The sequence below is a fragment of the Elephantulus edwardii genome, unplaced genomic scaffold (assembly GCF_000299155.1).
Source record: "Elephantulus edwardii isolate Elephantulus edwardi_28Jun2011 unplaced genomic scaffold, EleEdw1.0 scaffold00280, whole genome shotgun sequence".
Taxonomy (NCBI): domain Eukaryota; kingdom Metazoa; phylum Chordata; class Mammalia; order Macroscelidea; family Macroscelididae; genus Elephantulus; species Elephantulus edwardii.
In genome coordinates, this window is record NW_006400030.1 from 2117936 (window position 1) to 2132646 (window position 14711).

The 14711-nt window shown below is 40.4% G+C and overlaps 1 protein-coding gene across 1 annotated transcript; it reads right to left on the reverse strand.

Annotated features, from left to right (window-relative positions):
* Positions 1 to 10: 10 nt before the first annotated feature.
* Positions 11 to 2182, reverse strand: ADAM30 (ADAM metallopeptidase domain 30; the record flags this gene model as incomplete). Its single annotated transcript, XM_006903779.1, is given in 1 exon segment — positions 11 to 2182. A coding segment is annotated over 1 exon segment (2172 nt), but the record flags the coding sequence as incomplete, so codon positions are not given.
* Positions 2183 to 14711: the final 12529 nt, after the last annotated feature.

Here is a 14711-nt window from a genome sequence, read left to right on the forward strand (position 1 = left end):
TTTTTTTTTTCTGTTTGGATTTTAGACAGTTTCACATAGCTTTCCTTAGAAGCACAATAATGATTGAGATGATTAAGAAAAGAAGGCGTAATAACATAATGGGCATGACCTGAACTGTGGAGGACGACTCTGTAATTAATGACCTTGGAGGTCCACTGTCAATGCTTCCTCCATACCCTTCCTCCTCACAGAATGGAGGGGCCCACCCATACATGCAGTGGCAGTTTTTTTTATTGTTGCAAATACCTCGCTTATTGCACTTCTCAGGGAAACAGTCATACTGAAAAACTGAGATATTAACACAATTTCTATTAACACATATCCGGTTCAGGCCACAGGAGGTGCCATCATTTATTGCACCCAGGTCAGGTATCCCCAGAGTTGTCATGCCAACGTGGTAACCTGTGCCCCAACACATGAAGTTTTCTTCTTTCAGGTGAGTGCTAATTATTGTAGTATGATCTAGCATATTAGGAAGACTTTTGACATGTATACATTGCAATCTGCCACATAGTATACTTTCTTTGCTACACTTTTCATAAGAATAACTTCCTTTAACAACACCACAGTTACCATACTGATCACCTATTGAATTCACAGCTTCATAGCACCGAAGAGGAGCATTTCTAGCATCTGGTCCAAAAATTCTTTGGCATTGCATAAACCTGGACTGACACCTTTTTCTGAAACAATGGGATTCGTATCTGCAAGGGGTTCCATCTTGCTTATAAAAGTCATCTGGGCAGAAACCCGAGGTCCCATTGCAGTACTCTTCAAGGTCACATTCATTTTTTTTCAGTCTACATATATATCCAGGAGGGCGGAATTGACAGTTATGACAGCAGAGACCAGTACTGCACTGTGCACCAGGTACCAGTTTACAGTCTGGTTGACAACATTTGTCTTTTAGACAATCTTTATCTGAACCACAGTCACATTCCTCTTGTGCTTCCACAATTTTGTTTCCACATTTCTCCCATGAAAAACCTATGTTTGGAAGGTTACTTAGACAGGTTGCTCTCGAATGTAAAAACTGAAAATAATAGATAAAACTACAATTACTCCATCCAGTATGTCCAGTGCCCATGATACAACTGTGTTTACCTTTACACTGGCAGTATTCTTTATCATGTTTCATTCCCAAACCATGGCCAAGTTCATGAGTAGACCAAATGCCAGGTCCCAGGATATCTGCATTTGGAAAAACACTTGTAGATCCTCCATGCATTTTACTACACATTAATCCAGCAAAAGCCCATCCATGAGCATCAGGAAACTGCCTATTAACATATAAATGTGACCAATCTGATAGAATACGTGCATTTAGGCTCTTTTTTCTGTATAATAAAAATTGGCTTAGAACATCAGTTAACTTCTTCACTTCAATATTTATTTTGTCTTTATCTGTCCATATTTCCAGAGCTTTTAGGTGTATCCTCATATTGATTTCCTGAAAATAGGTGTCCATAATTCCAGTAAGAAGAAAGGCATCACTTACTGCTTGTGTTAGATTGGAATTCACAAACAAATATCTGTCATGATCAAATAACAAGGCTAATTCCATATATTTCGGGTGCTCATAGGATCCAGGAAAGTCCCTTATTCTTGTCATGTGCTCAGGTGGGGTCATTTGCACTTCTTTCTCATTATTAGTGAAGGCACAAGTCCAGTTGTTCAAATGTTCCTTATTCAGGACATACACAGCATGCTCAAACTTGGGAGAGTCCTTGAGGGGCTCGATTTGGTAGAGTTCCTCATCAATTTTCAGGATGCCTCGCAGACCCCCCATGCACGTACTCACGGTGGCTTCAGATTCCCGAGACTCTTGCACGGAACCCATATAGTTGCAGATGTTGGGTATATAAGGGTGATCCTCTAGAAGCTCCCCCTGTTCCGTGAAGGAGAAAACCTGCAGATGCCGGGGCAACAAAAACTTCTTAGGCCGCAGGTGGAGGACATGATTCTTGCTTTTTAACTTCAGGAGATAGGACTCGTGCTGGGCTATACCCTGCCACTGGGAATGGAAGTTCAACTTCTTGGGGATAGTGATTTCGTAAGAATCAAACCCCCACTCAGGGTGGAAAATGAAGTCTTTGCTGAGAGAGCTTTCAATAAGGAGCACCACCAGTTCTAGCAAGGGCAGCCAGCGATCTTTGGAGAGTGTGGTCCTCCCTGACTTCATAGCACACAGCTCAGTGTCCAGTCAAGTGTCCCAGCTTCTGGCCTCTTCGAGTCAGAATTCCGGAGACCGCCGCTGGGGGCGCCTGAGCACAACGTGCCTTGTTCCTGGGCCCGGCATGTGGGTCAAGCTGCCTCCCCCAGCACCATCCAATGAAGGGAGTTCGTTTCCTGGGAGGTTCCGTTGGGCGCACGTGGCATAAGTGAGGGGAAGATGCACGAGAATAGGAAAAGATCTATGGGCACGTGGTGTCCCAAAGGATCATCAAAAGTAGAGACAGAATTACAGAAATAGAAAAAAAAAGAACTTGCCAAAACTCGTACTATTCCACCGTCATTTAATCTGGTTTGGGATGCCCAGGGGCACATCTAATGCTTTCCATCGCCTGGAATCTGGCTGTTTTACAGGCCCCGTACTCACCTCACCTTTGTGTCATTCTGCTGGGGGCGCCTGTGGTAAAAGGAAAAAGGATCCAGAGTCTGAACAGAAACAGCCTGAAATTAGAAGAGTAGACGCTTCACTTCCCCCAGACCCCTCACCCTGGAGTCCCTGTGGTGTCAGCTGCTTCCAGAGCAGGCCCTGCCCCTCAGCGTCCTGGAAAGAGAAAGATGTCAGATACCGGGTTTTGCAGAGTGGTTCTTCCTAAGAACTTGACTTGTCCTTGGAGTGCCAAGGACCACATAAATGTGCAGTGGTGGGAGTTTGAAGAAGAGAAAAGTAAACCTGTGACCAGAACAAACCCTGAAGCTAAAAGCAGGGAAGTCTTGGACTCTAATCGTAGTAAGGAGTGATGGCTAAGAAGTGGATCCAGGGAGGGTAGACCTCAGCTGAGACTACGCAGGACCTTGCTTGTAGTGCCTGGACTGATAGCTCACAAGGTCAGGAGTGTGTTTGACATAAGAACTAACTTTACAGTTCTGTTTCTGGTGAATTCATCCTCACTGCGCTATCTGGAAAAGTTATAAAGGGACATGGTTTGAGTCAAGGACGCCAGTTAAAAACTATTAGAACAATCCAGACAAGCAGTGGTGTAATCTTGAAGTTAACAGCATTGGGGCTTATGATAAACATAGTTCTCATGGAAGGCTGCCTGTGTGCCAGGCATTTCTAAGCTCTTTTCTAAGAAACTGCTGGTGGGCTCAGACAACTCTGTGTCAGGTGACAGAATTGCTGGACGTACTTAGGCAGCTGGACCCAGAACCTGGACTTTGTTGTCAAGTCCACTGTGTTGTTTCTCTGGGGAAGGACACATGTGGGCAGTTTCCAAAATTAAGGTAGAACTGTATTCTGCTGGACTTACGAAGTGGATGGATTGTCCTAGTATGGAAGAAGCAAATATGAAAAATAATATTCTAGCTTGTGACTTAAGGCTGCTGTGTGTACCCTGGTTGCAGGGGTGCAAGTAAGGAAAACATCAGAACAAGCAGGTTGAATTGAGGAGGAGATGTCTGAGCAGCTCCGTCGATGAAGTGTAGATTTTTAGGTGCCAGTGGACCATGAGGAAGAGTCAATAGATACCATCTGAGATGAGAAACCAGGCTGGAACGATGCTAATTTAACCATGACTGTGATGACACTGACTGGAGGGACTGTATGGACTGACAGTAAAGAGATAATATTTGCATCCTAAAGACTGCCAGGATTTAGGATCAAGCTAAGAAAAGAAGCTTGCAATAAACTCTGGAAACAGCATATATGTAGAAGGTGGAAAAGAATTGTCAGAGAGACCCGGTCTGTAAGGAGAAAAATACCTGAGACATGTTTACTTGTGTTTTATTGTCTATTCAAAGGCGTTTGACCATGTGGATAAGACATTGACAGCATTGTGAAGAATGGGGATTCTTAGTTGTGCTAATATGGAAGGTGTATATATATATATTAAGAGGCTGTTGTTCAGAGTGAGGAAGAAAGATGTGCATCAAGGTTGATAGAGGCCAGAGAAAGATCAAAAGAAGGTGATCACATGAATCCAAAGAAGAAACAGGAAATGAAATCAAACAGCAACTGACAGAGTCAATTAGCGCATGCCAACAATAAACCCAACAGGAAGGGCCAGTGAGGCTGCACCTTGCCCACCACTGCAGAAGGTGTGGTATTCAAGCAGAACCAGAAAGTGCCACAGCCTATACAACTGAGGGTCCCAGGTCCGAAGGTGTTTAAATACTCTTATATCTTGTGGGTAGACCTGCTCTCATCTTCTGAGACTCTCTTTCTTAATGAACTTTCCCCTCTTTTTAACTAGATTTCTCCCTGTGTTGTCTGTTCTTTCACTGCTCTTACAACATTCATTTTGGGTACAATCTTGCTAGACTGTGCCCAGCTACTGTACCAGAGCTGAGAATCTCTCAGTACCCTAGCAGGTTGTATCCTTTCACCATACATAATCTATACATTGAACAAACAGTCTGAAAACCTGTACTACACAAAGAAGAACTCAGCATCAGGATTTAATGAAGACTCAGTAATAATCCGTAATGTACAGATGATACATCCTTGCTTGTTTAAAGAGAAGATTTTAAAGCACTTCCTGAGAAAGACCAAAGCCTTCAGTATGAATTGCAAATCAATATAAAGAAAACAGAAATCCTCCCGATTGGTCAATAGGCAATATCATGATTTTTATGGATTGATTAATATCCCCAAAAAATTGTGTTATAAATCCTAACCTTTCTGTATCAAGATCTGAGAAAGACATATACGCTCATGACATAACAACCTTGATTGCTAAAAGTGAAGAGGACTTGAAGTGCTTATTTTAATGTAGATTACATCTTAATATTAAGAAAACAGAAATTCTCACTACTTGACCAATAGGCAATATCATAATGTTGTTGTTTGTTGGTGTGTATCATAAGTCAGAACCCTCCAGTGGCTTTTCAGAGGCAGTTAATAGCACAGGAGGAGATTGCCCATCCTTCTCCTGCATAGCAGCTGGTGGCCTCAAACTGCATGCCTTCTGGATGGTAGCACAGCTTCTTACCACTAGGCCACCAGAGCTCCCTCAATATCGTGACTATTGCTAGATGCCGTCAAGTCATAGACGACTCATAGAGACCCTATGAATGAAAGACCTGAACACTTGTATAACTTTCATCATTTCTCCAGGTTCATAGAATTTCTGGAGGCAAGCTATTTTGGAAGTGGATGCCACTCCTGCTTCCAAGCTTGTTTTAATTGGGGAGCTCCACCAAACATTGTACATTGTACACCATGGGTAACCATTATTGCATTTGACATAACAGTGTCAGAATGTTTAGCATCACAGGAACCATGAGTTACCTCTGTATAACAAATGGATAAATCAGTGATGCACACTTAGAAGAATGTTTAACCAAAACCAATTAAAACCAGGCCTGAGGGCCACAGGTTAAAATCACCCACCTTTGGCTTGGTAGCATCACTTCTATCCACTAGGCCAACAGACCCCTCTCCTTGATGTTGCTGTTGTTGTGGCTAGGTGTCATTGAGTCATAAATGACTCATAGCGACCCTATGAACAAAAGACCTGAATACTTGTATAACTTTTGTCTTTTCTCCACGTTCATAAAATTTCCAGAGGCACACTATTTTGGAAGTGGATGCCACTCATGTTTCCAAGCTTGTTTTTATCATGGAGTTCCGCCAAACACTGTTCACCATGGGTAACCATTATTGCATTTGACACATCAGTGTCACAGCATTTAGCATTACAGCAACCAGGAGTGAGGTAGTGATTTTCAAAATCATTGTTCTCACAGAACATTAGCACATTCTTTTAAAAAGTTAATATTTACAACTGAATCCAAAAGAATGTTTCTAGATGGAGAAAATACTTAAACTGTCAATGACTTAATCTTACTTGGATCCACAATCAACACTCTTGGTAACAACATTCAAAGATCAGGCGATGTGTTACATTGGGAAAGTCAAAAGAATAGATTTGTCTTGGAGAAAGTATAGCCAGAATTCTCCTCAGAGACAAAGGTAGTGAAGCTTCATCGCATATACTTTGGGCATGTTTAGGAGAAGCTATTCCTTTGAGACGGACACCATACTTGGAAAAGTGAAGGGTTGTCAAAAGAAAGGAAGACTTTCAATCAGATAGACAACTCAGTGACTGCTTCAGTGGGCTTGAGTATGGTAGAGATTTTGAGGATGGTACAGGATAGCACAGGTTTCATATATGTTGTTCTTAGGGTCACTGTGAGGCATACTTCACGATATTGGGAGTAGGTTGTCTTTTGTGTTTTAGATTAATAATGTTCATTACTATTGAGTCAGAACCAACTCATAGCTTACCCTCCAGTGCATTTCTGAGGATGGACATTGTAAAAGAGGAGACTGCACCTTTTCCTCCATCAAAGTCACTGGATTTTAACTACCAGAGAGGCATAGTCTTCAGATTAGCAGCAAAATTACCTACAGACTATGGCACTAGATCTCTATGTTTTGTTGTTATTGTTAGGTGCCATCAAATCAAGTACAATGATTCGATTATGACTTACAGTGATCCTATGAACAATACATCCTAACCTTGCCCTCTTCTGTACCATCCTCAGTATCTCTGATATGCTCGAGCCCATTGTTGTGGTCACGGTGTAGGTCCATCTTGTTGAAGGTCTTCCTTTATTTCTCTGACCCTCACCTTCCCCAGCACAAATATTTTTTCAAGGACTAATCCCCTTGACAGCATGTCTAAAGCATGTGAAGTAGTTTCACCATTCCTGCCTCTAAGGAACGCGTTCACTGCACTTCCTCCAAGATAGACTTGTTTTGTTCTTTTGGCAGTCAACAAGATATTTAGTACTGTTTCCAACATCACAATTCAAAGGCCTTGATTCTCCTTCAGTGTCCTTATTTGTTGTCCAACTTTCAAATGCACAGGAAGCAACTGAACAAACCATGTCTTGGATCAGGTGGGAAAAAAACCCCAACAGGTCTTTTCTTCATCTATCATGATGTTGTCTGTTGGTCCAGTAGTGAGGATTTTTGTTTTATTTATGTTGAGATGTATACCATATTGAAGGCTGTCGTTTTTCATCTTTTGCAGCAAGTGTTTCAAGTCCCCTTCACTTTCTATAAGCAAGATTGTGTCATCTGCATAATAAAAGTTATTTTGCGTCTTCCTTTAATCCTGATGCCACATTCTTCTTCATAGAGTCCAGTGTCTCAAATGATTTGCTCAGCATACAGATTGAATAGATGTGGAAAGAAGACAGAACCCTGATACACATCTTGTCTTGTTTTAAAGCATACCTTGTTCCCTTATTCTGTTTAGACATGGCCAATGATGAGTATATTTTAAAGTGCTTATTGATTATTTGGCCTCTGGCTTCTTGAAGAACAGCAGGTATGAGGGCTCTGGGTATTTGTGGTGTTCTTTTTGCCCCAGGTGGAGGTTGGCAGAGCGGACTTGCCAGATGAACTGGGGGTTGGTTACCCAAAGCAGACAGAGAGTGGGGTGGAGCTCCCAGATTAAAACAAGCTTGGAAGCAGGAGTGGCATCCACTTCTGTAATAGCTTGCCTCCGGAAACCCTATGAACCTGGAGAGAGGATGAGAAACACACAAGCATTGAGGTCTCTCTTTCATAGGGTTGCTATGAGTCACCTGCAACTTGACGACACTTAACAACAACAGCAATTGATTATTTGCATAGATTCTTTGAAGAAATGTCTATTTGAGTTGCTTGCTTTTTAAAGAAGTGAGTTCTTTGTCCTTTTGTTGTTGAGTTGCAGGAGGTTTTTATATATGTCTCATAATAATTGACTGCTGTTGATTTGAACCAACTTAGAGCTGACCCACCATTGGGTTTCCTTGGCTGTAAATCACACAGGAGGAGATTGCTCATCTTTCTCCCTCAGAGTCACTGGTGGATTTGAACTGCCAGAGTGGGTCAGCCTTTGAATTACCAGAACAACTTCCTACAGATTAGGCCACCAGAACTCACTCACTCTCCAGTGCTATATCTATCTATCTATCTATCTATCTATCTATCTATCTATCTATCTATCAATATCTATCATTGTTGTTATTGTTGAGTGCCGTCAAGTTATAGATGACTCAGATTGACCTTATAAATGAAAGACTTGAACACTTGTATAACTTTCATTGTTTCTCCAAGTTGATAGAGTTCACAGAGGCAACCTATTTTGGAAGTGGATGCCACTCCTGCTTCCAGGCTTGCTTTAATCGGGGAGCTCCACCAAACACTGTCCACCATGGGTAACCATAATCGCATGAGTGTCACAGTGTTTAGCATTACAGCAACCATGAGTTACCTCTGTACAGCAATGCATATATCAGTGCTATACCACTTAGAAAAATGTTTGACCGAAACCAATTAAAACCAGGCCTGAGGGCCACACTTTTGACTTGGTAGCAAAACTTTCTATCCACTAGGCCAACAGAGCTCTCTTTATGTTGTTGTTGTTGTTGTTAAGTACCTACACATGGTAAAAGCATTCCTCTTGCTCCTTCCCTGCTTTCTGTTCTTATTCGTTCATACACACTCACAAACACACACACACACACACACACACACACACACACGCTAAATAATACCTCCCATTTTTAATCTGTCTTCATTTTCCTTGATAAGGGTTTTGATGCACAGAAATTTCTCATTTTGATCATCCACTTATTGATTTATAGTGCTTTATTGAATTTTCACATTTATGTGCAATTTTACACTTTCTGTTAATGATTTCTATAATTCTGTAAGTTGTTTCTTTGACCTTTTATCTCTTTAGATATCTTTCTCATCCATTAACTGTGGCCTTTTCAAACTCTTTGTTCATTTGACCTCACTCTTTCCATTACAGATTTTACACATTTTCACGGCAATAAAAAAAAAAAGATAAATGTGCTCTCATTGGCAGCACATATACTAAAACTGGAACACTACAGAGAAGATTATCATGGTCCCTGCATAAGGATGACATGTAAATTCATGAAACGTTCCATATTTTAATTTTCATAAATTTTATTAAAGAAATTTGCTTAAAAAATAAAAATAAAGACAAACAGCAGCAACAACCTTCAAAATAAGAATCTCTAGCCTTTGTTTCTGCTCTGAGCTTCCACATCTTCATCTTGAAAGTTTTTTACTTTCTTCTTCATAGAACCCAGCTTCTTAAATAATTTGCTTAGTACACAGATTAAATAGATATAGAGAAAGAATACAACCTTAATGCACACATTTCTTACATTTAAATCATATAGTAGGGAAATAGAATTCCAGAGAACAGGTCTGGACTTAAGTCCATGCATTAAAATTGATGGAAAAGCATTGATATGTGAGATGTATTTTGCCATTCTGAAGAATATAGATAAGAATACTTTTGCATTTCCAGATATATTTAAATTCCACTCTCATCCCCAAAATACATCCCTATAGTCTTTTTATTGACTATAAAAAGTCAGCTGAGTTGTGGGATGACATTAAGGCGAGCAAGAGTACATTAAGTAGACAGAGAAAGAAAAGACCAAAATGAATGTCAGAAGAGACTACAAAAACATCACTAGAGCAATAAGAAGGCAAAACAATGAGAAGAGATGCAAAAGTGAAAGAGCTAAACAGAAGATTTCAAAAGACAAAGCAAAGTATTATAATGGGGTGGGAAAGAAGCTGGAATTGTAGTATAAAAAGGGAAGAACAAACTTCATTTGTGAGAAAGGAAAAACAAATTCAAGACTCAAGTTGCAATACTGAGAGATACTATGGGTAAAATCTTGAATGATACAGAAATCATCAAAAGAAGATGGAAGGAATACAGAGTTGTTGTTGCTATGAGCTTTCGAGTCACTTGCAACTCCTACTGACCCTATGTACAACAACCCTGAAACCTGCTCTATCCGGTGCCAACTTTACCATCTCTGACGCACCTACCCTCATTACCCCACACGCTATATCAATCCATCTTATCAGTGGTCTTTCTGTCTTTCTCTGTCCCTCTGCCACTATCCAAGGACCAGTCTCTCCTTGCAACATGCCCAAAATATGTCTGATAAGCTTCATAATTCTCAGAATCCTTGCCTCCAAGGAGCAGCCTGGCTTCACCCTTTCTAGTATGAGCCTGTTTGTTTTCATGGTATCTTCAAAACTCTTCTCCAGCACCACAGCTCAAAGAAATCGATTCTCTTTCTAACATTCCTAGTCATTGTCCAGCTCTCTGACACATAGCATGCAATTGTGAAGACTGTGGCAGGCTACTCCTTGGAGGCAAGGATTCTGAGGCTTCGTCTGACATACTGTGAACATGTTGTAAGGAGGGACCGGTCCTTGGAGAGGGATGTCATGCTTGGGAGGGTGGAGGGACAGTGCAGAAGGGGAAAGCCCTCTATGAGGTGGATTGATTCAGTGACTGGGGTAATCGGGTTGGGAGTGCCAGAGACAGTGCGATTGGCACAGGATAGAGCAGGGTTTAGGGCTATTGTGCATAGGGTCGCTATGAGTCACAATCAACTCCACGCCACATAACAACAACAACAACAATGGTCTGGATTAGGCAAACCTTAGTCTCAGACTGATGCCGTTGCTCTTCAGTACTTTGGAGACGTTCCTGATAGCCGACTTTCCCAATGCAATTCGTCTCTTGATATCCTTGCTGTTGTACCAAGAATGTTGATTGTGGAGCCAAGCAATCTAAAGCTGTTAATCTCAGTCTCCTCACCATCTATCATGATGCTGCCAATTGGCCCAGTGGTGAGAATCTTTGTTTTCTTGATGTTGAGCTTTAATCCATATTGCCTATATTGAAGACTGCAGTCCTTGATCTTCTGCCGCAAGCACTTCAGGTCCTCTTTAGTTTCAGCAAGCAGGGTTGTGTCATCTGCATAACACAAATTGTTGATTAATCTTCTTCCAATACATAGTTACTATATAAAAAAAATAATAGGTTGACATTGAAATATTTCAGGAAGAAATATGATCAAGAGCCAATGGTAATGAGGGAAGAAGTTCAATTTGCACTGAAGGCACTGACAATAAATAAGACCCCAGAATTAATGGAAAACCATTTGTCAAGTTTCAAATAATAGTTGCAGCCCCGAATGTTCTTTTCAAGCTGTTCCAGAAAATTTGGAAGAGAGCTGGCTGGCCAACTCATTGGAAGAGATCCATATTTGTTTCCATTCCTAAGAAGGGTGAATCCATTGAATGTGAAAATTATCAAACAATTATCATTGATATCACATGCAAGCAAAGTATTGCTAGAGTTCATCCAGAATAATTAAAAGAGTATATTGCCAAGAACTATCAAAAGTTCAAGCTGGGATTAGAAGAGGCCATGGCAACAGGACATCACTGCTGATGTCCGATGGATCTAGGCAAAAAGCAGAGAATACCAGAAGACTAAATATTTGTTTTATTGACTTTGTAAAGGCATGATGTAGATCATAACAAACTATGATTAACATTGAGAAGAATGGGAATCCCAGATATTTAATTATGCTCATCTGAAACCTATACCAAGACTAAGCAGCTTTTGTCCAAACAGAACAAGGGAATACTTGTTGTTATTGTTAGGTGGTGTTGAGTAGAATACAACCCATAACAATCTTATGAACAACAGATCTGAACCTATCCTGTGTCATTCTCACACTTCCTGACACCCTGGAGTCCATTGTGATAGTCACCATGTCAATCTACCCAGTTGAAGGTCTTCCTCTCCTTTGCCAACCCCGTGCCTTTCCAAGCGTCATGTCCCTCCTTAAGGAATAGCCCCTCCTAGCAACATTCCCGAAGTTTGTGAGATGCAGCTTCAGCATTCTTGCCTCCAAATACCACTCTGGCTGCACCATGGGATGTTCAGCACTTTTCTCCAACACCACAGCTCCAAGGCTTCTGCCATCCTTATTCATTTTCATTTCTCAGATGCATAGCAAGTGATTGGAAAGACCATGGCCTGAATCAGATGCACCTTAGTCTTCAAACTGACATCATTACTCCTCAATTGTTTGGGGATGTTCCTAACTGCAGACTTTTTCAGTGCTAGCTCCTGATTTCCTGACTGCTGGTATCAAGGATGTTAATTGTGAATCCAAGTAAGGTGAAATTGTCAACAATTTCAATTCTTTCTCCATCTATCATGATGTTGCCTAACAGTGAGTGATAAAAATCTTTCTTTTCTTGACATTGAGATGCAATCCATACTAAGACTGAATGCTTTGATCATCTACAACAAGTACTTTAAGTCCATTTCATTTTCAGGAAGCAAGCTTGTGTCATCTGCATAACACAGGTTATTGATGAATCTCCCTCCAATCCTGATGCCACATTCCTCTTCATATAGTCCAGCTTCTTGGATAATTTGCTCAGCATACAGATTGAATAGGTATGGGGAGAGAATAAAACCCTGACACTCTCCCTTCTTAATCTTAAACCATGAAGTGTTCCCTTACTCTGTTTTCATAACAGCCTCCTGGTCTCAGCATAGGGGTTGCATGAGCACAATTAAGTGCTTTGGAATTCCCATTCTTCTCAATGTTAGCCATAAGTTGTTAAGACCCACCTAGTCAAATGCCTTTGCATAGTCAATAAAGCATGAATAGACATTCTTCAGGTATTCTTTACTTTAGCCAGGATCCATCTGACATCAACAATGATATTCCTGGTGTCACGGTCAAGAAAGATTTAAAATTAAGAAAGGTATGCATCCGAACTGTATTCTTTCTCCATACTTATTCAATCTGTATGCTAAGCAAATAATTCAAGAAGTTGGACTCTATGAAGAAAAATGTAGCATCAGGATCAAAGGAGTTACCAACAACCTACATTATGCATAGGACAAAACCTTGCTTGCTGAAAGAGGACTTGAAATACTTGCTGCAGAAGATTAAGGAATACAGCCTTCAATATGAATCTCAAAGTCAAGAAAACAAAAATTCTCACCATTGGGCCAATCAATAGGCAATGTCAAAATTGATGGGGAAAAGGTTGAAATTGTCAATGACTTCATCTTGCTTGGATCCATCATCAACATCTTTGGCACCAGCAATCAACTTCCACACAATTTACAGTCTCTGAAAATTCACTGGAGAGTCATCTATGAGTAGGTTCTAACTCAACCCCAAATAATCTTTAGATAGGATTTGTGCAATCTGTGTAATGCAGGTTTTTTCTGAGTCTTTTTCTGATTCTGATGCAGCATTGTTCTTCATATAGTCCAATTTCTCAATTTATTTGCTCTGCATACAGAATGAATAGGTATGGAGAAAGAATACAATACCGACACACATCTTTCCTGCTTCTAAACCATACAATGTTCCCTTTTTCTAATCAGACAACTGCTTCTTGGTCTATGTATAGCTTTCACATAAGCACAATTAAGTGTTCTGAGATTCTGATTCTTCTCAATGTTAGTCATAATTTGTTATTGTGGACACTTACAAAGGCCTCTATATAATTAATAAAACACAATTAATCATAAAAAAATCAAAATAGATGCTGAATTGAGAAAGTCTGTTGTCAAGGACCTCTGCAAAGTACTGAGGAGCAATTATGTCAACTTGAAGAGTAAGATGTGCCTGATTCCGGAAATGGTCTTTTCAGTCACTTGTTATATGTCTAAGAGCTGGATAATGAATAAAGATGGCAGATGAAAAATAAATGCCTTTGAGTTGTGGGATTGGAGAAGAGTACTGAACATTCCACGGACTTCCAAAAAACCAAACAGGTATATTTTAGAGAAAGTGCAACCAGCGTGTTCCTTGGAAGCAAACATGGTGAAGCTTCGTCTCACATACTTTGAGCATGTTGTTGGGAGGGCCAAGTCCTTGGAGAAAGGTATCATGCTCAGAAAGGTGAAGGATCAGTGAAAGAGCATAAGACATTCAATAAGATAAATTGCGAGGGTGATATCAGCAATGGCACAAGTGTGTCAGAGACTATGAGGGTGGCTCAGGTTAGGACAGGGTTCAGATCTATTCACAGGGTTGCTATGAGTCATACTCAACTCTATTGCACATAACAACAACAATAGTCTTTTCTAAAAGCCACACAGAAATTAGTAAGGCCTTCTCTTAGAGAATAGCTTGTCACCAACTGAAGGCTTAACTTAAACTGGGACATATGGACCAATCTAAATGACATGTTGTAAAGATTTCATTCATAGATACAAGGAGTTCATAGACCACCTCTGCTTTATATGTTTGATATATTTGAAGTTTTAAAAGAATTCAGATTACAGTGATGAATGGAATTTTTCTCTATTTTGTATTAGTTTGCTTACAAAGTTCATATACATTGTGTTTCACACTAGTCTTCATTAACATTGTGTTTCATACAATCGTTACCATGCATTAAGTTTTACAAAATTAATCACAATTGGACATTACCCCGTCTTTTTAGGGCCTCACTGGATCCTTCCCACCAAATTGTGCAGTCCTGTGGTTTTGCCCCTACCCACTATTTTACAATCCTAGCAACAGTGTATGAGAGTTCCCACCTCTTTACATCCTCTCCAACATTTATTACTTGCTGCCCTGCTACTGCGACTGTGGTGAGATGGTATCTTATTGTGGTTTGGATTTGCATCTCTTATTGCCAGTGA